The sequence below is a fragment of the Pinus tabuliformis genome, chromosome J (assembly GCF_031772625.1).
Source record: "Pinus tabuliformis cultivar Carrire ecotype Pingquan chromosome J, CPIR1, whole genome shotgun sequence".
Classification (NCBI taxonomy): domain Eukaryota; kingdom Viridiplantae; phylum Streptophyta; class Pinopsida; order Pinales; family Pinaceae; genus Pinus; species Pinus tabuliformis.
In genome coordinates, this window is record NC_142295.1 from 218,422,880 (window position 1) to 218,449,362 (window position 26,483).

General features: G+C 40.2%; 1 protein-coding gene across 4 annotated transcripts in view; it reads right to left on the reverse strand.

The window, feature by feature from the left end:
• The window catches only part of LOC149226486 (putative protein phosphatase 2C 45), a 619,029-nt gene that overhangs the window by 233,535 nt on the left and 359,011 nt on the right, over window positions 1–26,483 (reverse strand). For all 4 annotated transcript variants that reach the window (XM_089375302.1, XM_089375299.1, XM_089375301.1 and 1 more), the window contains one exon: window positions 7,112–7,174. In XM_089375302.1, coding sequence (XP_089231428.1) covers window positions 7,112–7,174 — 63 coding nt within the window. The remainder of the gene's footprint in view (window positions 1–7,111; window positions 7,175–26,483) is intronic.

The following is a 26,483-nucleotide window of genomic DNA, read 5'->3' on the forward strand; positions in this document are numbered from 1 at the left end:
GTTGGAAAGGTCTGGGAGTCTACTTTCCAACCCAAGTGGAATTTCTGAATTTGGAGTTGATTTGACCCCTCAAAAATCATTTCTCCCAAGGCAGCTTTCTGCAACTCAAAAAAAGGGGCAGAAAGTCAAAATTTGCATGTATTTTGAGCTTTTGGAGGCCCAAATCTCCATAAAATTTGAAACCCATCCATATCCAAGTGTATTTTGTCATGACAAATCCAAATATGTAGAGTTTTCCTCAATCTGAGCTGTCCCCATGAGTGGTCGCGCGGGGGGTGAGACGGTAGACCACTCAAATGACCAAAACCTGTAAAATGCTAAAAAATGCCAAAAATGCCTCAAAATCCTCAAAATTTCTTGTGTTTGCTACTGGGAGGATACTAATGAGTATCATGGTGAGTGAGTGATGCCTCAGCCAAGATACGGAGTGGGTTGGCCTTCTTCTTCCTCGAAAGAGCCTCGTTCAACCGCCGTTGAAGGATCTTCATCCTTGCTTTGCAAACATGCATTCTTGCCCAATAATGATCCTTCATGTGTCTGAGCAACCTTTTGTCTCGGTTGGCTTTCTCCAACAGCTGCTGCAAGTGTACATTTGAACTGATGAGCCTTGATTCCCAGTCCCTAGGCCACAAGTCACCCGGCCTCCTACGGTTCAAGTCTCGGTTGCTACGAATTCTCCATAGTTCATCCAACTCTTTTTCCTCTTCTAGTTGCTTGTTGCGCTGCTCCAAGTAATTTATTGTCCACTTGGCCATATCAAGCTTCTCCTGCAGCAAGCGGTTTTCCGCCTCTCTCTGTCGGATGATCTCGTGCAAATCTGATGTAGGGGAGCGAGCATTAAGATCAATGATGTCAACCGGCATGTCAATGGCTCTCTCCTCCTCTGTCACGGGCTGTTTGCCCTCTCGTACCGCTGATGAAGAATGCGAGGCCCCTTCCACCTGATGTGGAGATAACACTCGCTGACCTGTAGCTGATGATGATGGCGAGACCCCTTCCACCTGCTGTGGAGAAAGTACTCGCCGAGCTGCTGCAAACAAGGCCCTCGGGCCTTTCTGATAAGTGAGGCGAGGTGAGGAAGCCATGTGTCTCGGAACAGTGATCTCAGGCTGATGTGAAGGACCTCCCTCCTCAAAAATGACCTCTGGCTGTGGCTCTAGCTGTGGCTCTGGCTGTGGCTCTGTGAAGAAATCCCGAGAAATGAAGTCTGCCCATGCAATGCCCTGCTGAGTCAACTGATGGGCAACAATAAGCTGGATAAGACCGTGATGGCACAAACTCCGATACTGCTGAGCTGGAGACCGCCTCTGGAACACTGACACCATCCTCTGAATATCATGGAAAAAGAAAACCGGGATGTTCATCATCCTCACCCGGGTGAAGTGCATCAGCAAGCGAATGTGATAAGAGAAGACCCGAGAAAATCTCCCCTCGCATGTGAAGTAGTGCATGATAAGCCGCATAATAGAAGCATACTCCGCCCGGAGGAACCTGAAAGGAAAGATCCCCGACAAATGACTCATGAATGCTGGCCTGACATATGGCTCAAAATAAACATAATCCAGCATTTTGCGCTTGGGCCACACCTCACCCACATTTGGTATCCCGGTAGCCTCTGAAATCACCTCCGGAGATAGTACAAAATTCACCCCTGCAAGAGTGACCTGCCCATCATGAAGGTGCAAAACAAATAATCGGGCCAACTCCCTGTGGTGCTGAATCTGGGCCAGCCTCTCACAAAACTCAAGACATGACATGTACCGGAAAAAAGTCACTGCCAAAGGGCAAGCCTGTAACTCTGCTAGAGAAGTGGGCTCTTCTCTCTTATGATGACCACCTTTGCCACCCTTCCGAGGCCTCTGTACCTCAGACTCCGAAGAAGAAGACCGGTCATCACCTTGCTCATTAGTTTCAGTGGTTGACATGATGTTATTGAGCAAGGTGGAGAAAAAGAACACAACTGATTGCTGCCCTGCCTGCAAAATGCTGAGAAGTATGCTGTTTTCAAGGGAAAAAAATCATGAAGGAAATGTTAGGGGGGGGACTTTTAATAAGGAAAGGGAAATATATAAAAACAGGGAATTTAAAGGACTGATTCACAAAATATCAAACATGTTCCTCATCTCTTATCATTTGGAAATCATTTGCAAATAAATACTTTATTAGGGAAAATATGTGTAATGATCACCAAGGGAAAGGACAATATATATATTTTTTTAACATGGGGTAAAGGACAACATGATCATAGGGGTATGGGGTAGCATCAATCATTAGCATCAACAGGCTGCTCCTTTAATTTGTCTTTGACTATACTTTATAAGCATACTCTGTTTTTTCAAGTTTATGTGCTTTTGATGCTAAGGGGAAACAAAGCATTAGTTTGCATTTGTCATGAGGGAAAAAGGGGCTTTAGTTACATGTTGACAAAAGGGAAGAGGGATTTCAATTGCACTGGGATTTTTAGGGAAGGAATAGAGCAATTGAACTGGGATTTTAATGAAGGGAAAAGTAGGGAAAACAGAGTTTAAAATTGGGGAGATGCAACAATTGTTCCTGTGCAAACCCTATCACAGCAAACTGTCCATTTTGAGCATCATGTACAGCTGTATATTGTTGATTTTGGCATGAATGTTTACACAGCATCCTTGCCTCTGATTTTTACACAACAATATGTCTTTTTGCTCTTGTAGTGGCTAGGCTATGGCATGGTAATACTTGACTCTGTTTTTGTGGTGAACATGCACATGCATTTGCCATATATATATACTCTTTTCTTTTTCATAACATTTCTTTTTATCTTTGCTGTGTTTTTATATATCTTTTGTTTTATTAACTGTTGTGTGATAATGCTTTAGGGTTTGAGTAGGGTATATAGGCATTAGGGTTTGGGAAGGATAGATAGGCATTAGGGTTTTGAGGAGGGGTTAGGGTTTTAGGAACTTTGGGATGGGATTTTTAGTATAGTTTGCAAATGAGATAAAAGAGAGAGACACACTGACATTTGTGAACCAAAATGGGAAACCAAGGAGGGAAAAAGGAATTATAAACCTTGAAAAACAAACATAACCATAGCATAATGCCTACAACACAAACAATCATTCCTATCCTTTCTCCATGCATTTTTTCTGTGATAACATACATATCAAGCCCATGAATTCATATCTCTAGCTTTCAAATGTATAAAGAGACCCTACCTCGACCGATTGAGTGAATGAGAGAGAGTTTGGGTCGATTTTGGAGGTTCCTGGGCAAATCGGCCTGAGTGGTCGCGCCCCCGTGCTGAGTGGTCGCGCCCCTGCTGAGTGGTCGCGCCCTTGTAAATTTACACAGCAAAAATTGCGCTGAGTGGTCGCGCCCCACCCAAGTGGTCGCGCACCCTGCCTGAGTGGTCGCGCACCAGGCAAATACCCAATTTTGCTGCAAATCGCCTTCTTCGACCTCTCAAGTGTGTTTGCTTGCTCTCAAATGCATAATGAGGCTCCTTAGAGGGAAATTTGGCCTTTATATGCCCAAATTTGAAAAAATTAACTTACCAAACCCACTTTGTAATGTTTTTGCTTTGGCATTCATTTTAACACTGTTTTTGAGTTCATTTTGTCCTGATTTTGGCCTTTTGAATGTTTTAACTCCGTTCTTTTTGCAGGTTAGCCATCTGAGGGATGCTAGTGAGGAGACCAGGGTTATTGCCGGCATTTTGGAGAATTTTGAAAATTTTCTTTATTTTTGCAAATTTCACATGACCTTGGGTTTAAAAACAGAGTTTTTAAAACCAAGGTATAAATGATCTGTAGCTGATGAGAAATATCAATGGAACATATGTACATACCTCCTTCTGGCTTGCTGGGCACTCATGGACCTTTGACTCATGACCTTGCAGTGATTTTTGACTTAAAACCCTAGACCTAAGACTTGGGATCTCAAGACCAAAATAAACAAGTATAACACAAGCTCATTAAATGACATGACCTGCTCCAGCAAAACCAAGAAGGGAACAAAAGACCAACTCCTCCATCAGTGTTATGGCATGCCTAATGGGATGCAAGACTGACACTGATGAGACACCTACTTATGCAAAATGCAAAGAGCTTTTGATCACCGATGGAGGGCTCAAGACCGACACTAACAGTCTGGATGATGTGTTTTCCATGACGATTGTGTAGTAGGATGATTAGTTCTCCTGTGAGGCCTGGATGATGTGTTCTCCATGGCGATTGTGTAGCAGGATAATTAGTTCTCCTGTGAGGACAGGATTGATTAAGTTCTCTTGTCGAGGCATCCTACCCATGCAGTCTGGGACTCATGGGAAGTACCTCTCATCTGATCAATGAGCAAGGAAATGAGGATAGGGACCATAGTAGTATCGATGGACGCATCGTTGTATCTACCATACTCCCTATGCTAGGATGACCTTCATTGATCTGGGATCAATGATACTGGTATAGGACCAGTGGTAAGAGTTGTACCCACTATGACACTGACTTCGGGTCGGTTGAAGACTGGTCTGGGACCAGTGCTACATACTCTGAGACTGACTTCGAGTCAGCAGAGTACTGGTCTAGGACCAGTGGTAGGAGTTGTACCTACTATGACATTGACTTCAGGTTGGTTGAGCACTGGTCTGGGACCAATGGTACACAATCTGAGACTGACTTCCGATCAGTGGAGAATGGTATGACACATTCTCGATCAATTCTTCTTCTTCATCGTTCAGCAAAGCTAAGTTGAGCAGAGCAGAGCAGATCCAGCAGAGCCAACAGAGCTTAGCAGAGCAGAGCAGAGCCAACAGAGCAAAGCAGAGCCAGCAGAGTTGAGCAGAGCAGAGCAGAGCCAACAGAGCAAGGAAGAGCCAGTAGCGCTGAGCAGAGCAGAGCAGAGCCAGTAGAGCTGAGTAGAGCTAGCAAAGCTGAGCAGAGCTGAGAAGAGCTGAGCAGAGTAGTGCAGGGCACTGATAGCAGAGATAGTACAGTTGGACATATGGACCAGCAGATGGAGTTCTCAGTAGTTGACAGGGAGTGTTAAAATTGGAAACTAAGGCCAAACTCCATGTGGATCATATTATTTATGGCAGATGATATTTTTTTTGGATCCCTCTCATTGAGAGGTGTAGGATTGATCTAAAGATCATCCGATTCCGATAAGTATTTATGAAGTTATGAATTTATTTATGTTATGGACAAATTGTTAAGTCAACCAACAACTTATGTAGGGCTCAGAAGCCCAACAGTCATGTCTACTCAACCTCTACATTTTAGTATAAATAGAAGAGGACTTCAAGTCATTTCTACACACACTTGGATCTCTTCCTCTCTCTACTTGTCTTTGGGTTTTAGTAGGAGGAGAGATCCTAAGGAAAAGCCGGAAAAGCCAAAACTGTTGGAAAAGTCGGAACTACCGGAAAAGCTGGAAACGCCGAAAAAGTCGGAAATACCAGAAAAGCCAGAAAAGTCGGAAAAGCTGGAACTGCCAGAACTGCCAGAAAAGCCAGAAACGTCGGAAATACCGGAAAAGCTGAAAAAGCCGGAAAAGCCGGAACTACTGGGAACTGCCGAAACAGCCGGAGCATCTGTCTCTGAAGGAAGGCAGCATGATGTATGAGATCATGGGCAGCGTAATAAGCAGCATGATGATATGAGCATGGGCAGCATAATGATGCATGATGATATGAGCATCGGTAGCATAATGATGAATGAGATCATGAGCATGGGCAGCTTGATGATGAATAAGACCATGGAAGATGCAACATAATGAGCAGCATGAAGATGAGAGCAGCTCAGTCATCAACGTTCAACACATGTGACAGTACAGCAAGGTGTCACACGATAATGTGCAACAAATAGACGAGATGCAGCACTATGATAGGTGAACGAGTCACCTTAGAGAATCAGTTGAAGCAATATGTCTTCAACTAATCTCATGCCGATATCAAAAGTCAAAGTGATTGATTTCTATTGTAAATGTACTATCTCTCTCACTTTCTCTGCTGAACTTTGAAGAACATAAAAGAAGAATTGATCAAGGGTTTCCCCACATTGGGGTTTGTCCCTGGCTAGCGCCACATCTTGTGTCCTCTTGTCTTGGCTTGTCTTCTACGATTTATATTTATGTTCTATCTGTAGTTTACTTTATGCTAATGTGATTGCTAATGTGGAAAAGAAATTGAAATAAATTTCTCTAGCACAGAACATACCTAAAATTAACACAACTTGTGTGGAATTTGGTCTCTCTTAAAGAGAACTTGGCATTGTCTTTTGTAATTCGCTATTTATGGAGATGTGATCTTATGTGGAGTTTGGCTACTGGAGACTAGTGCTTGTTGTGGAGACATCATTTTGCGATTGAAAGAAGGCTTGTTCTTGGTTATATTATGTGTAACTTTTAATTGAGTACCTTTTATGGTTATTGCATGTAGTGAAAAATTGCTAGTGCTTTTATGTTTCTTGTTTAAATGCTTATATTTACATGAAATGCTTGGTAATTTTTCATGCTTTAATATTGCATCCTTGAACTCCCTAGAAAACCTCCTAGAGAGCATTTTTATAGTGAATTTCTCCCCTCATAAAATGATATCTAGGGTTAACAAGTGAAAACATAGGGTTTTCCCCTTTACTCCCTTTAAGGGATTGATATCTTCCTTCACATGTATATGATAAAAATACTTGCATCACGAAGTAGGTAGCCTCTGCATAGAATGTTGTTGAAAGGAAGATATCTTGTATTGAATCTATAATTGAGATCCCTTAGCAACTATGTGGTACTTCAATTACACAAGTTTTACACTCTTAGCTACAACAAAGAACACCAACAATTAATTTACTTTTGTAACCAAAGAAATGATAATAAGTTAATAACCTTTATTTCACAAATGAAGCAGACAAAACTAAATCTCAGTGGATTCTCACTGTTTGTATAAGAAAACTATACTTTTTTCTATTAGAAAACATGGACCAAAAGCATAATACTACAATTTATAACTTCCAAACATGCAGATATGGGATCCTAAAGTGCATAGAGTTCATTAATTTAATAGCGAGACCTTTTTATGCAAAACTGTAAAACAAATCTACCCTTGAACCATACACATGTAACAGTCAATAAAGTGAAAAAATATTACTAGTGGTTTTTTTGGAAATGGATTCTTCGCTTCAATGCGCTTCCTTTCTTCTTCCACATCAGGCTGCATGAACACGAAAATCCAACAGGTAAGCAAAATAAAAACAATAATGAGACATGATGCTAATAAATAATAGGCCTTATATATACCAGAAAAAAAATATTTTCAGAATACCATGTTTTTCCACTGAAATATTTTTCTAAGTGCAATTGTTCAGGTCAACAACATTAAAACAGGTGTAATTGGAAAGAAATGATGCTCTCCTTTAAGTGATCAATATAATTTTTCCCAAAGAAAATTATTTCCTCAAACCATTTCAGTTATATTACATCATAACTAGATGCCATATATTGATTTCCACTAGGTGTTTTCAAGAAATAAAAGGAGAAAATTTAAAGATAAACTGGTTAGAAATAGTTTTTTAATTAAGTCGTGATTATACTTGCTAGAGCAAATGTATTAGAATTATAGGAACTAGTCGTAAGTGTTCGGTATATTGAAAATTGGCATAGTGAAGGGCATGGTGTGACCAATTCGCCTTCCCTCTTGACAAACAATGACATGAGATGGATCATTTGAATAGAATGTGCTTAGACAAACACAAACTAAAACATTCATAGCAATGAAAAACATATTACGTAGTAATAGGTTCAATGGTTGGGTTGAGGCTTTTGTGATCCATATCAAGTTTATGAGAAAATTCTTCGGCGTAAATCACATGATCTTACATTTGTCGACGTGTTTCGAACCAACCAATGTGGTTCAACGTCAAGACAAGTTGAAGAATCAGATCTAGGCTGCAAGTTAAATAGTTAGAGCAGGACCTCCAACGACTAAATTGACCAACTAACGGCTAATCTTGACTTGGAAATGGCTAGCAGGATAGGCCCAAGGGAAAGGAGAACAACTTAATTAAAATTTAAAATAAGTTAAAGTTAAATTCAGTTAAATTAACCATTTCAAATTTGTTTTAATTTTAGAGCTTAATAAAAAGAAAATCCTATTGTTAGGATTGTTATAAATAAATATACTAAGAATTTATAATTTTATTTTATTTTATTGTTTATTTATTTATTGATTTGCTTTAAAAAAAATGAAAAAAATAAAACTAAAAAATAAATAAATAAAAATAACAAAAATAAAATACAAATAAATAAATAAAAATATAAAATAAAATAAAAATAATAATAAATAAATAAAAATTCAATAAAAATAATAATAATAATAAAAATAAATAAATAAGAGTATACATAAATAGATAAAATAAAATAAAAATAAAAATAAAATCGTATTGTTAGAATTGTTATTTTTAAAGTTTAATATAATGACAATTTATATTTTAATTTTATACACACAAAAAAAAGAAAAAAAACTACTCTTAGAATTGTTATTAGATTAAACTCTAAAATAACAATTCTAAGAGTAGATTTTATTTTATTTTATTATTATTTTTTTTAAATTAAAATATAAATGCTCCTTATATTAAACTTTAAAAATAACAATTCTAACGATAAGATTTTATTTTTATTTTATTTTATCTATTTATGTATACTATTATTTATTTTTATTTTTTATTTTTATGTATTTATTTATTTATTATTATTTTTATTTTATTTATTTATTTATTTTTTAGTTTTTTTTTAACAAATTAATAAATAAATAAACAATTAAATTAAATTAAATTATAAATTCTTAGTATATTTATTTATAACAATCCTAACAATAGGATTTTCTTTTTATTAAACTCTAAAATTAAAACAAATTTGAAATGGTTAATTTAATTGAATTTAACTTTAACTTATTTTAATTTTTAATTAAGTTGTTCTCTTTTCCCTTGGTCCTATCTTGCTCGCCGTTTCCAAGTCAAGATTAGCCGTTAGATGGTCAATTTAGCTGTTGCCTGGTCAAATATAGCCATTGGAGGTCCTGCTCTAACTATTTAACTTGTAGCCTAAATCTGATTCTTCAACTTGTCTTGACGATGAACCACACTGGTTGGTTCGAAACGTGTCAACAAATGTAAGGTTCAATGGTTTCAACTGAGTTTATGTAATGACCCCACCTACTATTACAAACGAAATGTGAATTATTAGCATGCATACAAGGCATGCATATCATAGCTACAAATGTGTGCATCGTTTGCTCAAGAACTGTCTAGTAGACCAAGTTAAGGTTCAGTGGGACAAGTATAGTCCTGGATCAGCTACCTAGGAAGATATAGAGACCATATGTCAAAAATACCCCAACTTGTGTTAATTTTGAGAAATCTAGAACCTTATTTTGTATATGTTTACTTTATTTTAGTTGGATACTAAAAACTATCATTTTGAACTATTACATGTAAAAATGAATTTTATTTCACTTTGTTGGTACATGGATACCAATATGAAATATATTATTTGCTCAATATGGATACCAATATGAAGTCTAGTATTTGACTAACATTATTATGAAAAATGAATTATGAATGATGTTATATGAATTTAAAGATCAATCTCATAACTGTTTACATGATAGAAATACAAGGAGCTATTATTTTGAATATATTGATGTATATGTTATAACGCATGAACAAGTGTTTACATTGCAGATAATACCGTTACCAAAGCGGCCATATGATGACAAAATCTCTGAGAACAATTGAGGCTCCATGATAGGATGTTGACCTTGGCCCTACTAGGAGGGGTGGAGGTGTTACCCACCGTTTATCCTCCAAAATCTGGAGACATGGGAGAATTGTGCAAGTCACGCTCCCCTGGACGTGTGATGATGACTACTAGATGTGCTAAAATTGGCAACTAGGGCCAAACTCCATGTGGGTCATCTTATTTATGGCAGCTGATATTTTTCTTGGACTCCTCTTATTTATGGCAACTGATATTTTTCTGATGTGGGTCATCTTATTTATGGCAAGAACAATGTGACAAAGGAGGAGTGTTTTGGGTTTATTAGAGGGTTTGAACTGTTGTAATGGAGGCTGAGTATGTTGTGTACTAGGCCAAGCGCTTCTAGGTAAAATTTCCAAGAGCTAAAGCGAATTACTTCCAGAGGCAGCAACAGGCAAGACGTCTGATTCAGAGGCAGATTTGGAGAATGTGTGTGAGAGACTATACAAGCATTGCACGGAGCTTGCGTAGGGGTATTCCAGGAGCCAGTTTTTAAGGCCAGATCAGGCGAGGATTGCTTGTGGAGAGAGAAAATTCTCTCAAATATTTTGCTAGTGATTTCTCAAGAGACGATTGCCAGTTTGGAATTCAAACATTGTACTCAGATTTTGCTGCTGAATAATAATAATAAAACCCTCACCTGTTGAACCAATTTTCCCACATTGGGTCTTTCCAGGGACAATTGTCCAAAAATAACGGTGTTAATTTTACTGTGTGTGCTCTATTTTCTCAGTTCCAGTTTTGTTTCCACAATGCATTTTATTTTTGGTGAAAATTGCAGTAGTGATTTTATTCATTGTTTGTCGTAATAACAAATAAACTGCACATAATAATATTCAGTTAGAAGAATAATTTCCAGTTGCTACAATAGTGAAAGTTTTGCATGGTATTAGAGTAAGTTGAACATAGATCAATGGCTTAGTAACAAGGAAAAAATTGTGCAACTTTAGAGGGAGTCTCTAGGAAAAATTTATGGATCTGCACAGAGGCCAGTCAAGGGTGCAAATTAGCAGAGGTAGGGGTTAGATTTTCAGTTTGTAGACAAAAGAAAATTAAAAGAGCCTCAGTTGTAGTGATTTCTAAGCAGTGTTGTTGTCGAGAAGCAGTTTCAGTGACCAGGTCATTAATTTTGTTGAGCACATTTGGGCATAGTTGGTTTGCAACAGTTTTGCAACAACAAATTGTTGATTTCTGGTAGCATCGCATGTTCTCTAAGTCTCAAATTTTGCAGGGAGGCTTGGGCACATGTATTCCAAAGAACCTAGAAAGTGTTTTGGAAATTCCACCCAGAAACAATTTTATTAAAATAATTATTTATTTTTAATGGGACCCTAAGTCTAAACTTAGGAAAATAAAATAATTAATGGGTATTAATCTAACTATGGTTGTAACTTCTAGAAGAAGAAGAGGATCAAGCAGATATGATCTTAGCCATTGATTAGCTTCTAATCTAGGTCGTTGAATGCCAACGAGGAGATTATTTGAGGCTTGAGGGTCATTTGGAAAAACATATACAGAGTGAGTTCAGAAGTTCGATTTTCTGAAGCAAAGCAACTGTCGGGAGAATTCTGATAGTGAGCTTTTGTAGAGAGGGGCAGAGGGAGTTTTGGCTGGAGGATCTTCTCCGAAGCCAAGAAAACTCAGCAGAGAGGCAGAGAGACACACAGAGGAGGCAGCGTAGAGGGTAGAGAGGGTGACGTAGAGCCAGGAAGGGCTCACGCAGAGCAACGCAGTAGCTTCCAGCACAGATGCTCGAGTTTGTTGGGGAAGCAGACGTTTCTGAGCCAAGAGGCTGGAATAGACTTCTGAGGGTAGATCGATTCTCAATTGAGCTGACGCAATGACTTAGAGGCTGACAAAGGGGCAATGCAAAAGTAGCCGGGGAACTCGCAATTCAGCTGTCAGATCAACCGAGGCATGCAGTTTAGAGTAAGGTAATCTCACTAGTTTCTTCTGCAAAGTGATTTTCTTTGTAACTAGATTGCCGAGAAGGCATCCAATAGTTGTATTTAGAAATATTTCAGCTTAATAATAAAAACCCTCAGATCTGTTACACCGGTTTTCCCGCATTGGCTTTTTCCAGGGACGTTTGTCCAAAAACAACTGTGTCATTTGTGTGTATCTTTCTCTATTGTTCAGTTTCTTGTTTCGGCATATTATTTAAATGGTGTAGACTGTAGTATATGTATTTCGATGTTTGTCGTAGAAAATTGCAAATAACTTGTTCATGTAAATCTAACAAGTAGAAGAAATATCACCATTGTTGTAGTAGGAATTACTGGGTTTAAGGAATTTTCACATGGTATCAGAGCGAGTGCAGGTGAATCAAGAAGAAAAGTACCAGAGAACCCAGTGCTAAGCAGAAAAAGGAGGTCGAAAAAGCTGCAAGAGGCAGCAGTTTGAATTCCCATAGGGGTTTGCACAGTCCAAGCCAGGAGGGCATAATTTCGAGGCAGTGTCTCTCTGAGTGATTCAACATAAAGAATGGCTTCCAGATCGAGATCTTGCCATGGCAGAGGGAGCAGCGCAAAAGCCTCAGCGTGAGGAAGAGTTGGTGGGACGCAGTTTTTCTGCAGGTCGTTTTGCTGGGCAGAAAGACGTTAGAAGAGAAGAGAAGCACTGTGAGGGAATTTTTTCTCAGAAGACTTCCCACCAAGAAGTCTGTTTTCTTATTGGCTGAGCAGCAACAGTAAGAAGCAAAGAGGAGCAGTTCAACAGTTTTTGTGGCAGAGATGGCAACTAGTGGATTGAGGGATCAGGATAGACTAGATGGAGCATCCAACTATGTCATCTGGAAGGCAAGGATGTCATTCCTTCTAGATGAGCATGCTCTCAAGACATATGTCGACAGTGTGGTGGTTGTGCCTGCAGATCTGCTGAAGAAGTATAAGGTAGAAATGGCAAAGGCAAAGAGAATGATCCTCGATGGAGTGAAGGATCATGTAGTCTGTCACATTGCTAATAGAGGAACTGCTAAGGACATGTGGGATGTGTTATCTACACTGTATCAAGGTTCTTCTGAGCAGCGAAAGATGTATATAGAGCAGAAGTTGAGATCTACTCAGATGTAAAAGGGGGAGCGCGTAGATCCGTTCCTCACGAAGCTTTAGGAGACCCGAGATGAGTTATCAATTGTGGGGTCTACACCTCAAGATTCCAAGTTGGTTAGACTGACCCTCAATTTTGTCTCAGATGAGTGGCAAGTCTTTGTCCAGAGTATTTTGGGCAGGATGAGTTTGCCGAATTGGGATGAGATGTGGGTAGCTCTCAAGCAAGAGGAGCTTAGGAGAGACTAGGTCAAGTGTAATCTTGACGGAAGCAGTAGCAATGGGTCGAAGCCCAAGGAGGAGGATGAGAATGAAACCCTTGCATTGAAGGGGTAGCAAGAGCAGCAGAGGCGAAAGAAGGACATCTCAAAGATAAAGTGATTCAAGTGTGGTGAGATGGGTCACTACGCAACACAGTGTCCTCTCATGAAGAAGGACAAAGATGAGAAGCACGATCTAAAGGTTGTACTCGCGAAGATCGAGGAGGAGGAGTTCACCATGACAACCGAGATACCTCCAAGAGGGAGGTGGGCTATTTTAGAGCTGTAGTTCGAAAGAGCTACAAATGGGCAGGATCCTTGAGGAACCCACCTCTTAGATCAATTCCTTGCTACGGGGGCCCGGATCAGAAGTAGTAGGATGGACTAGTGTCAGATGGTGCTGACGAGTGTTAGAGAGACAGTTGCAGTGGCTAGGAGCGCCAGAGACTGAACAACATAGATCAGAGTTTGAAGCAGTGCAGATAGCACACAGCAGAGGTTAGCAACAACACAGTGGATTCAGAGGGTCAGCGCAGAGACTAGCAGCAGTCAGGGTCCAGCATTCACATGGTGTCATATTGAACACAATTATTTTAGTAATTTAAGATGTTTTTCCATTGCTTATGCAGTAGCAGCAACAATTTGCAATGCAGGGGCAGTTGGCAGTGGTAGTGCCAGTAGCAGCATGGATGCAGAAACTCAGAGGGAGTTGCAGAGCGGATTGACAGTGGCAGGGCAGGTAGCAGTACAAATGCAAAATTTACGCAGTGGTTGGTGGACAACGTGTCAGACTCCAGCAGCGCAAAGGGAGATGTTACAGAATAGAGTGATGCTTCAGCAGGTTGCATTACTAGAGCACATTCCTCACTAAGAGAGAGTGTTGATTTCTGGTAGCATCAAATATGCTCTAAGTCTCAAATTTTGCAGGGAGGCTTGGGAACATGTATTCCAAAGAACCCCGAAAGCGTTTAGGGAAATTCCACCCAGAAACTGTTTTATTAAAATAATTAAATATTTTTAATGGGACCCTAAGTCTAAACTTCGGAATATAAAATAACCAATGGGTATAATCTATGGGTGTAACTTCTAGAAGAAGACGAGGATCAAGCAGAAATATCTTAGCCATTGATTAACTTCTAATCTAAGTCTTTGAATGTCAACGAGGAGATTATTTGAGGCTTGAGGGTCATTTGGAAAAACACACACACATTGAGTTTAGAAATTCGATTTTCTGAAGCAGAGCAGCTGCCGTGAGAATTCCGATAGTGAGCTTTTGTAGAGAGGGGCATAGGGAGTTTTGGCTGGAGGATCTTCTTCAGAGCCAAGAATACTCAGCACAGAGGCAGAGAGACACACAGAGGAGGCAACATAGAGGGCACAGAGGGTGACACATAGCCATGAAGGGCTCACGCAGGCCCCACGCAGAGCAGCGCAGTAGCTTCCAACACAGAAGTCCGAGTTTGCTGGGGAAGCTAACGTTTCTGAATCGGGAGAGCTGGAATAGGCTCCTGAGGGCAAATCGATTCTTAGTTGAGCTGACGCGATGACTTAGAGGCTAACACAGGGCCCACGCAGAGCCAGCGCAGAAGTAACCAGCAAACTCGCAGTTCAGCTGCCGCATCAGCCGAGACTTGCAGTGTAGAGTGAGGTAATCTCACTAGTTTCTTTTGCTAAGTGATTTTCTCTATAACTAGATTGCCGAGAGGGCATCCAGTAGTTGTATTCAAAAATACTTCAGCATAATAATAAAAATCCTTAGATCTACTGCACTGGTTTTCCCGCATTGGGATTTTCCGAGGACGTTTGTCCTAAAACAACTGTGTCATTTGTGTGTATCTTTCTCTATTGTTCAGTTTCTTGTTTCGACATATTATTTAAATGGTGTAGGCTGCAGTGTATGTATTTTGATGTTTGCCATAGAAAACTGCAGGGAAAATTTGCACATTCCAGGAGGGAGCGCAAGTAGCAGAGCAGGAAAGGGAGGAGATTCCTGTTTATTTTCGTAGATTTGAGTTTTGCAAAAGTGGCCTTAGCAGGACTTCAAGATCAAAAAAGACTTGATGGAGCCTCTAACTATTGTATCTAGAAAGCCACAATGACATTCCTGCTAGATGATCATGGTTTGAAGATGTATGCAGAAAGAGTTACAGCCATACCTACAGATCCACAACAGCTAGAGAATTACAATAAGGAGATGGCCAAGGCAAAGAGAATGATACTCGATGGAGTTCGAGATCATATAGTCTCACATCTAGCTAGCAAGAATACTGCCAAAGAAATGTGGGATGTTGTCGCAACACTTTTTGATAATCCTTCTGAGAACCAGAAGATGTTCTTGAAAGAGAAGTTGAGGACCACCAGGATGTAGAAGGGTGAGAGAGTCACTCCTTATCTCACAAGAATTCATAATGTCTAAGATGAGCTTGCAATAGTTGGAGAGACAGCTCACGAGAGTTAGCTAGTGTGTACAACTCTCAATGGTTTCACCAAGGAGTGAGAAAATTTTGTCCAAGGTATCACTGGACGAGATCAACTACCTGGATGGGATCAGTTGTGGAGCGATTTCACTCAGGAAGAGATGAGCCTTGTTCTTGTTGCGAGTAATATCAACAACAATAGTAGCGAAGGACCAAAGAGTGTGAAAGACGAGGATAAAGTAGCCCTTGTATCGAAAGGGAAGGCTCAAAGGGAGAAGAAAAGAAGAAGAAAGATTCGTCGAAGATCAAGTGCTTCAGAAGTGGTGAGTTTGGTCACTACAGTATTCAATGTCCCAAGAAGAAGAAGGACAAGAAGGAGAAGTAGGAGCAGACATCAGCTTCGACAGAGATCGATAATTTGTCTAACAGGTTGGAGGACAAATTTGCTTTATATGCAGCTATTCCTCCAGGAGAGAGGTGGGAAGACCTTGAACTCTAGTTCCTAGAGTTGCAGAAATTATGGGCAGGGTCCAAGGAGGATAGCTTCAGATAGGTGCTTCCTCATGGATCATTACTCTTGTTACAGGGGCCCACAATATTCAGTAGCAGGTTGATTAGTTTCAGTTGGCATAGTCAGATTTTGAGGAATAGTTGCAGAACTAGTTGTAGTCAGTTATTGAGGGGCGTGTTGTCGCCCGAATTGTACACCAAATGCGACAAATGATGCACCTGGACTACCTTTCCCGGCCGACTACACACTTGCACCACACACTTGGCAGATGATCCATGGCCTAGATGGGGTTTTGTCTCGCTTAGGGAGATAGGGGAGGGCTTGCATCATTGTCCTAACCCTTACAGATGGAGCACATGCTTGTTTGATTCAATTGGAGACCCATGGGGATGTTCTTTGTGCCCCCACAGCTGCTTGGGAGCACCACAGGTCATTTGCTTGGAGATCAAGGGACCACCCCCTTCATCACTTTTGTTTGAGCCCCCTTATTCATCATGGCACATGAGGGACTTCATTTGACCTTCCAACAACCCTTCTAGATACGTAACTATCATTTTGGCCCTCTTGAGAGGCTTATTACTCTTAATATGGAGCTATTTGGTGGGCTTGTCACCAATAGTATTGTTATTTTGCACATTATTTTATTTTAGGGGCATCATTAGGCTAAATTAGGCCATTCGAATCCCTTAGAGGATTGTATAAATATAAGAGAGGCATTCTCTCTCATTCATCATCACTTGGATTTGGGATATCTCTCTCTAAAGAATTCGGACTTGTAATTGTGGAATGATTTTGGATGATTAAATGCATTTTGATGTGTGGAAAGTTTTCGCTATCTCTCTTGGAGCTTCTCTTTGGCAAGATTGTGGATGGATATATTCTTCTTTGTCTTGTAAGTGAAATATAATGTTATATTTCTGTTTTAATGGATGTCTAATGCATGGAATTATTTTCTTATGGTGAAATAATGTGCCCTAATTAATGTGAATTAGTGGAATCATTGAAACTATTGGAGATTTTTGCATGTGTTATTCATTGGACAAGGAAAGAATGAATGTTCCTAGGGGATAATTTGCATTTGCATCCTTGAAACTCCATAATAATTGCCATCGAAGTGTAAAAGTCTAAAGTTGTCATGTAGTTGCATCAATAGATAGTGAAGTTGCTTCTTTAGGCCTCCTTGAAGAGCGAAGTTCCTAAATCTTGATCATTTTGACTCCAATCTTCCCAATAGCTAGGCACTAGTCCTAGATCCTTGGTGATCACATTAACTTAACGAAATATCATTCTTTCACCTCTTTTCTTTGTCCCTCTAAGGATAAGGAGATTTTCTAGGGCTTGGTGCAAAATTTTAGGGAGGAGGAATTTTAGGATTCCGTCCGGACAAGTTTCTTCATTTATGTCTCCTCTAGGCATCCTCTAGTTTTGAACGAATTCCGACGATGGAATTTCAAATAAATTGATGCCCTAGCTATCACACCAAGTGGGAACCCTTGAAGCTACTTTGACTTGGGGATTTCTTGAAGGTTTTCACTTTGTACTTCATCATTCAAAACCTTTTCTCTTAACTATAGGTGATCATTGGATGAGCCTTTACCACAATATATCTCTCAACCCTTGGTCTCTTATAATATTTCTCTCAAGGGGTTTTTCGTGGAAAGTCACCCTAGCTTCTCCCAAAGCTCACACTTTAATTGAATCTTTCCATTGAATGAGCCATCCTTGCCTCACTTTGAACCCTAGTATAGACACATCAATCACAAGTGAGGGATTTTGGAAATTTTGATCCTAGGTATTCATCATTATTCAATATTCCTAAGCCTGAGGTCATCCATCATAGGTCTTTCTTAGGCAGTGTTGACCACTCCATGTCAACTACCCCATAGTTGTACATTTTTTCGCGCAAGGATTTCCATCATGTCCGAGGACTCAGATCATCCACAGATTCATCATTCTCAGCTATATGTACACTGGAGTTTTGTAAAACCATTCTGCATTTTGTAATGTAAATGATCCTAGTAAGACAAATGTATGTAACAACCTAGATAAATTTATATTTCTGATGATGATTTCTATCCTAGGAGGTTTTTTGTCTCACTGATTCATATGTGTTTCTAAACATGGATGATCGACAAAGTTTTTCCCTCCAACCTCACCCCAAATTTGTTGATTTTGGGTAGCATCAGATGTGCTCTAGCTCCAAAATTTGGTGGAGGGGCTAGAACACATGAGATCTCTTGAACCCAGAAATCGTTTGGAGAAATTCCACCCGGATGAGGAGTTATTAAAATAATTAATATTTGTAATGGGTTCCTAAGTCTAAACTTAGGAAAATAAAAATATTAATGTGTATTAATAAAAATATGGGTGAGACGGTTCTAAGTGACGAGGATCAAACCTGTTTTAATCTCAACCTGTTCATTAGAGATTAGATCATGATCGTTGATTCATCAATAGGAAAAGTATAAGAGGAGGCTTGAGGGTCAGTTGCAGATACACCAAATTGATCAAAGAGTTCGATTTTTCTAGGGCGAGGTTTGCTGAGAAAATCGAGCAAGTGATCTGAGCTGCAGTGAGGGGCAATTCGGCAAAGTGACCTCAGTCCAGGGTCGAAGAATACATAGCAGAGAGGCATAGCAACGACGGGAGAGACAATGCAGCTCCAGAGAGGGTGATGCAGAGGCCAAAGGGGTTAACACAAGTGACGCAGAAGCCGGAGGAGCTGACGCAAGTCCTTAGAGGCAACGCTGGGATTTTTCTATGGGGCATAGAGAGAGCAGTTCAAGATATCAACTTTTTGAGCGAGGGAGAATCACTGAAAGGGTGACGCAGCTCCTAGAGGAGGTGACGCAGTTCCAGTCCAGAGCTTGGAGCAGCCATCGCTACCCAACACTGGGAACAACATTTGTCATCTGTGGGGTTTGATCATCCAATTGCTGGATTTGCTAAAATATCTGTCTCCAAATAGACGTACTTCTGCCAAGGTTATTCTCTGTTGGGTGAGCCGCATTTGGCACCCTAGTTGTATTCAGAAATTTGCTTAATAATACAACCCTCTATATACTGCACCGGTTTTCCCGAATTGGGTTTTTCCTGGGACGATTGTCCAAAAATAACAGTGTCCCTTGTGTGATTGTCTCAGTTTATTTCAGTTCATTATCTGTATGTATGTGTAGGATGCAATAGTGTTTTTCATCGGTGTTTATGTAATTAAATAACTTTTTAAGCAAAGAACAAGTAGGAGATGATAAACCAGTGATTCCAGTAGGGGTTTCTAATGTGTAGATTCAAAAATTCTCACATGGTATCAGAGCATTGCAGATCATAGGAGATTGAAGACACCAGCCGAGAAATCCAGAAGAATTTGTTGCAGAGAGCAGTTGTCCTGAGAGACAGCACTATTCCAAAGCCTGAGACATAGAAGGAGGAGTGACGTAGTGCAGAGAAGGTGACGCAGAGGCTCACACAGTGCCTGCATCAGCAATCTGAGCCAGGTGAGGATGACCCAGTAGCTAGGACGAGCCCACACAGTAGCTGCGTCAACAATCTAGGTTAATGCAGACGCAGAGGGGGGAAGATCAAGCTTACGCAGTGCCACGTCATCTTTCTGAGCCAGGAAGGATTAATGCAGTGGCCAGGAGGAGTTGATCTATCTCACGCAGTGATTGCACAGAGCCTGAAGGGCTCAGACTTTTCAGTTGCTGGGGTTAAGGGAGCAAGGAAGATTTTGATTTGAGGAGCTGGTGGGAAGCTGTTTTTGTTTGTGCATAACAATGTCTGTGGAGAAAGAGCCAAGGTAGAGGGAATCACTACCTTGACATATTTCTAGCCAATAAATCTAGATTCAGCTTGCAGCAGCAAAGGAGGATTGGAGAGGAGCGATTCGATAGTTGGTTGGAGGATTTCCGAGAGGGAAATCAGGAATCCAAGGGAGTCTAGAGAGGAGCTTGTTCCTTAGAGGGTTTCTTGCGCTCAAGGAATCTAGATCCAAGTCCTGCTAGATTGACGATAGGAGAAGGAGAAGAGAACCAATCCTATTTTTTGAGCAAAGATGGCAATGAATGGGTAGAGGGATCAAAACAGATTGGATGGAGCATCCGATTTTGTCATCTGGAAGGCCAGGATCCTGGCAATCCTAGACAAACATCGCATCAAGGACTATGCCTTGAAAGTGGTTGTTGTTCTGGTTGACGTTGATGCAGCAAAGAAGTAGAGGAGGCCTGGGCAAAGGCAAAGTGCATGATCCTAGACGGGGTCAAAGATCATGTAGTACCACATATTGCTGAGAAGGAAACAACAAGCGATATGTGGGAAACCCTGACCATCTTGTACCAGGGCTCTTCCGTGCAATAGAAGATGCTATTAGAAAATCAGTTGATACAGTACCAGATGCAGAAAGGAGAGGAGATAGATCCCTTCCTTCTCAGGTTGCAAGGGATTCACAACCAGTTGACCTTTGTGGGGTCTACACTAGATCCTGAGTTCATGGTCAAGACTGCCCTAAATGCAGTCACCGAGGACTAGGAGACATTTGTCCAAAGTATTTTTGGCAGAGCAACTCTCCCCAATTGGGAGGAGATGTGGGCAGCTCTTAGACAAGAAGAGCTCAGGAGGTTGACTAAGGTAGGGAGTAGCGACAAAGGAGCTCGAGTCAAGAAGGAGGAGGAGGAGGATGCAGCTCTCACATCGTCAGGACAACAAAGGCAGTAGAAGAGGAAGAAGAAGTACATCACCAAGATCAGATGCTTCAACTGTGCGGAACTGGGACATTATGCCACTCGGTGTCCCCTGAAGAAGGGCAAGGGGGGGGCTTTTGATTCAAAGGCTGCTCCAGCGAACGCTGACAAGGAAGGCGAGGATGACGATTGTGCCATGAGTGCTCATGCGCCTCTGGAGAAGAGGTGGGGCGACATGGAGTTGTAGTCGAGAGGACTACATGACAAGCAGGATCCTTGACGTGCCCAAACTCTTGGATCACATACACGGCTACGGGAGCCCTTAACGACAGTAGCATAACGATGGGTGTCGGTTGGAGCGAGGTGTGATGGAGCGATAGTGCCAGATCTAGAGTGCTAAAGTCCAAGGCAGCGCAGTAGATGTTGTAGCAGTGTGAGAGGCATAGAGCAATTTGCAGCAGTGCAGTGGCAGCAGAGGGTCAGCACAGTTTAGCAGCAGAGGTAGCTTCAGGATAACGAGGCATCCATACTGATCAGGATGTAAGTGTTTGGGTGAAGTTTCAGTTGCTTACTTCTCAGCCACCGTGTTGTAGTGCATCAATTAGCAGTGGGAGTGCTATGGGAAGCATGATGTAGCATTTTAAGAGGGAGATGCAGTATAGATGTAGCAGTGGTAGTGGCAAAGTCATGGGCAACAGTACAAGAAGCAGCGGTGCAGTGGATGAAGGGAAGCAAGCCAAGCATCTGCAACACGGAGGACCAATGCAGTGGATCAATGTAGTACTTCTATTGAGAAATATTGCTAGAGCACATTCCTTGCTAAGAGGGAGTTTTGATTTTGGGTAGCATCGGATGTGCTCTAGCTCTAAAATTTGGTGGGGGGGCTGGAACACATGAGATTTCCAGAACCCAAAAATTGTTTGGAGAAATTCCACCCGGATGAGGTGTTATGAAAATAATTCATATTTTTAATGGGTTCCTAAGTCTAAACTTAGGAAAATAAAAATATTAATGTGTATTAATAAAAATATGGGTGAGAAGGTTCTAAGTGACGAGGATCAAGCCTGTTTTAATCTTAGCTGTTCATTAGAGATTAGATCATGACCGTTGATTCATCAACAGGAAAAGTATAAGAGGAGGCTTGAGGGTCAGCCAGAGATACGCTGAATCGATCAAAGAGTTTGATTTTTCTGGGGCGAGGTTTGCTGAGAAAATCGAGCAAGTGTTTGAGTTGCAGTGAGGGGCAGTTCGGCAGAGGGACCTCAGTCCAAGGCTGAAGAATACATAGCAGAGAGGCAGAGTAGCACTAGAGAAGACAGCGCAACTCCAGAGAGGATGACACAGAGGCTAAAGGGGCTGACGCAAGTGACACAGAAGCCAAAGGAGCTGATGCAGGCCCTAGTTGTAATCTTAGCCGTTCATTAGAGATTAGATCACGACCATTGATTCATCAACAGGAAAAGTATAAGAGGAGGCTTGAGGATCAGTTGGAGATACACCGAATTGACTAAAGAATTCAATTTTTCTGGGGCGAGGTTTGCTGAGAAAATCGAGCAAGTGATCTGAGTTGCAGTGAGGGGCAATTCGGCAAAGGGACCTCAGTCCAAGGCCGAAGAATACATAGCAGAGAGACAGAGCAACACTAGGGGAGACAACGCAGCTCTAGAGAGGGTGACGCAGAGGCCAGAGGGGCTGACGCAGGTGACGCAAAAGCCAGAGGAGTTGACGCAGTCCCTTAGAGGCAGTGCTAATGTTTTTTTGTGAGACAAAGTGACAGCAGTTCAGCATATCGACTTTTTGAGCGAGGGAGGCTCACTGAGAGGGTGATGCAGCTCCTAGAGGAGGTGACGCAGTTCCAATGCAGAGCTTGGAGCAACCATCGATGCCCAGCACTGTGAACAACATTTATCATTTGTGGGGTTTGATCATCCAGTTGTTGGATTTGCCGAAATATCTGTCTCCATATAGAGGTACTTCTACCAAGGTTATTCTCTATTGGGTGAGCCGCATTTGGCACCCTAGTTGTATTCAGAAATTTGCATAATAATACAAACCCTCTATATGCTGCACCAGTTTTACCGAATTGGGTTTTTCCAGGGACGATTGTCCAAAAATAATGGTGCCCCTTGTGTGTTTGTCTCAGTTTATTTCAGTTCATGATCTGTATGTATGTGTAGGCTGCAATAGTGTTTTTCATCGATGTTTATGTAATTAAATAACTTGTTAAGCAAAGAACAAGTAGGAGATGATAAACCAGTGATTCCAGTAGGGGTTTCTGATGTATAGATTCAAAAATTCTCAGAAAAGCTAGGGTGAATTTTGTCATCAGGATCTTAAATGAGTCCTAATGTTATTTATCGAGTCTTTGTAAAAGTGATTTGGGAATAATTCTAACTATTTAGTTAGATTATTTTATTACAAGTCACTTAGTCTATTAGATCATATTTTGAGTCGTAGAAATGGGTAACTTATAGAGGATCTATAACGAACGGGTGTTCCCCATTCATGGGTTAGAAAAGTAATATTTCATGTAAATAATATTTTAGCTATAATGCTAAAGTACTAGAGAGTTGGAAAAATTAATAATCCCCTCATGAGTCAATTAATTAAAATTTCTGACTAAAATAAATTAAAATGCTAAATCCAGAAATTAAATTAATTTAGGTCCTAGGAAAAATGATATCCTCCAACATTTAAAATTCGTGGGATTAAAAAAAATTATTTTTGGAGGTCCCTAACCAAGGGAATATTGAAAAAGATATTTTGGACCCTTGGGCCTTAGTAGTTAAGTCAAAGTCAATTTTTTTAGGTAATTAACTCAAAATAATCATTTTTGAGTTAATTAAAAGTGAAATTCGAATTTCCTCAAAAAATAACTTAATTTCAATGGTGATGATTAAAAGATCATTTGATCTTCATCAACAGTTGAGATTTCTTTGACGGAGATCAAGCCATCTAGCCGTTGGAGAATATCTCTATAGATTAGAGGTCCCTCTCCATTATTTGGATCCGATTTTTGAATCATGTTCTTGATCTGAGAAAACTATTATAACTTTTTTTTTTGTTAATAAAAAACAAAGACTTTGGGGTTTCAGACTGTGTTGTTCCCCTTTTAGATTTATGTGGTAATACTGCTCTTAATATTCTTTTGCTTTTATTTCTATTTGTTGGATAATAGCCTTTGAGGATTGATCTGTGCACAACTATCTTGCACAGATTTCTAAGGTTTTAGACTATCATTTTGATATGATAGAACTAGCAGGTATCACTATTTCTTGATAATTTGATGATTATTTTGAATCTCTATTAATCTAACAATCAGATCTAAGTGGGCAAAAGTTATCATTCAGGATTTGGGCATTTGGGGAAGTCCTCAGCTGGACCAAGTGACTCTCAGATTACAAAATCTAAAGACCCTACTACTTTTAATTTCTGAAGTCATCTTACAAAATATTTTATTTCCAGGGTTTTTCTTGGGCTTGGGTTTCTTTAAAATTTCCAGTTTCTTTATAAATTTGTGCAAAATTGTTTAGATCTGGCTAATAGAGGGCTTTGATTTGCAAATCTGCTAGATCTGTCGAATATTATTATAGATTTGTAAATTTTAAAATTTTTAATTCATTGGGGTTTTGGGTATTTCATATTTTTGTATATACATGTTTTGGAGTTTTCTATCTTTTGCTTGTGTAAGAACAGATCTGAAGATTGCAGGCTTTTTTGTAGATTTTGGAAACAGATCTAGGACCTAAAGGGAAAGATCTGATCTCCATTTTATTTGCAGGTCGAAGAGAAATTTCAGAAAGATCATGGGAATTTTTTTTTAGGGCCTTGGAGCCCGGCACTGGCCATCTCTAGCCCCCTGCTCCCTCTTCTTTCTTCCTCGGCCAGGCTTCTCGGCCTCCCCTCCTTTCCTCCTCTCGCCCCCCTTATCCCTCCAGCCTTACAACCTCCCTATCTCCCTCACTCTTGGCCTTCCTCTCGTCATCCTCTCACGACCTCAGCTCCCCTTCTCTCACTGCCTCCTTTCTCAGCCTCCCATTATCTCCCTTTCTTCCCCTCGGCCACCTCACTCACCTTCCTCTCGGCCTCTTCCCTCACCTCCTCTCAGCCTCCCTCATTCTCCATCTCTCCGCCTCAAGTCATTCCCCTCTCAGCCTCTCTTTCTTCACCATCCTTCACCATAATTTTCTCACTAAATTTTTCCTAAAAATTTCCCTAAAATTTTAACTAAAAATTCTAAAAAATTGTCTGAGTTGACATTTGGATTTGAAGATTTTTAGTGACTTGGGCAGCTATTCTCCAAGTATCTTCAAGCCCCTAGGGGCTGACTGGTGCACATCCTCTAAACCCTTACCTCATTTCATTGATCTAATTGAGAGCATGACTAATATTTACATAATTTCAGTTAACTAAAGTTTAGCAACAAATTTTGTTTGCATCTTTTATTGCAGCACATTTTAGAAATAGAATTATTTTCAAGAACTTTTGCATGCTAATTGACAAATTTCTGAATATTATTTCACTGTTTTTTCAATAATTTATATCCGAGTTTTTAGATCAAATCCTATAGAAATTTCTCTATGGATCAGCTAGCTCTAATACCATGTAGAAATTCTCATTGTAGATCACCTGATAATGCAATATACTAAACCAAAATACTTGATCTACTTCTACAAACAAACTTGCGAAAGCTTAATCGATTTTGAGAAAAATCAAATAGAACACATATAATAGAGAAGAAGAAATCATACAAATGAAACACAAAAGAATACTCTAGGGAAAGCCTCAGCTAAAAACCCCGATCTCTGTATTATCATACAAGTGGAAATATGTTTGGATTACAGAAAGCTTTAGCTCACAAGCTATCCAGCTCTCAATACAATCCCTCTACTGCTCATAGACAGTCAAAAGCTTCTCACAAACCTTCTCCTCTACCCTACAAGCCTCCTATTTCCTTGCGCAATTTCTTCTGGGTCCTCCAGCTACAACCTGTGTGATTCTCATCTCACACACAACACTGATCTCTGAAATAAATGCGCAATCTTGAAGGAGATGATTCCTTTTGCATGGATGAGTTTCCTTTATAGGAAAATTCCTCCAACTGATAGTACACTGTCCCTTCCTTTAATCTCAACTAGGTCTTTCTCTGAACTGACATGCATGAGTTATTTATGAGAGAATATTCAGTTATCTGGAGAACACTAGTTGCATGCATGCATGCATTAACTGACTAAACTCACAATTAGTTCCTCCAACTATTTGGAACTAATTTAACTAGACTTCACTGAGCTAACTAATTACAACTCATCCTTATCTCCTTAATTAAAAGACAACTTCCTTAATCAAAGGGATAACTGTTTCATGTCTTCACATAGACTTCATGTTTGATTTTCTCCAACTAATTAACTCAAGATGAATTAATTAATTATTCTTCAAACAACTAGTGAGACTAAATTCGAATTTTAATTCAAGGACTAATTAAAATTGGAATCTATCCCGAAATGCTATTTTTAGCATTTCTATTTTTTTGCTATTTCCAATAGAGTTGGAGTATATCCTGAAATGCTATTTATAGCAATGCTATTTTTAGCATTTCTATTTTTAGCATTTCTTGTTGCTATTTTTAACACTCCCTCTCAGCAAGAAAGGCATTCAACTCAACTCTGATCCTGAACCTTTGGAATGTTCTGCATGCAACACTTCTCTCAAGTGTTGTTGCTCCAGCAACTCTAGGAACACAAAAATATCCAACCTAAATCAGAATGATGCCTCTGTCATCAAAGTCTCTGACTGCT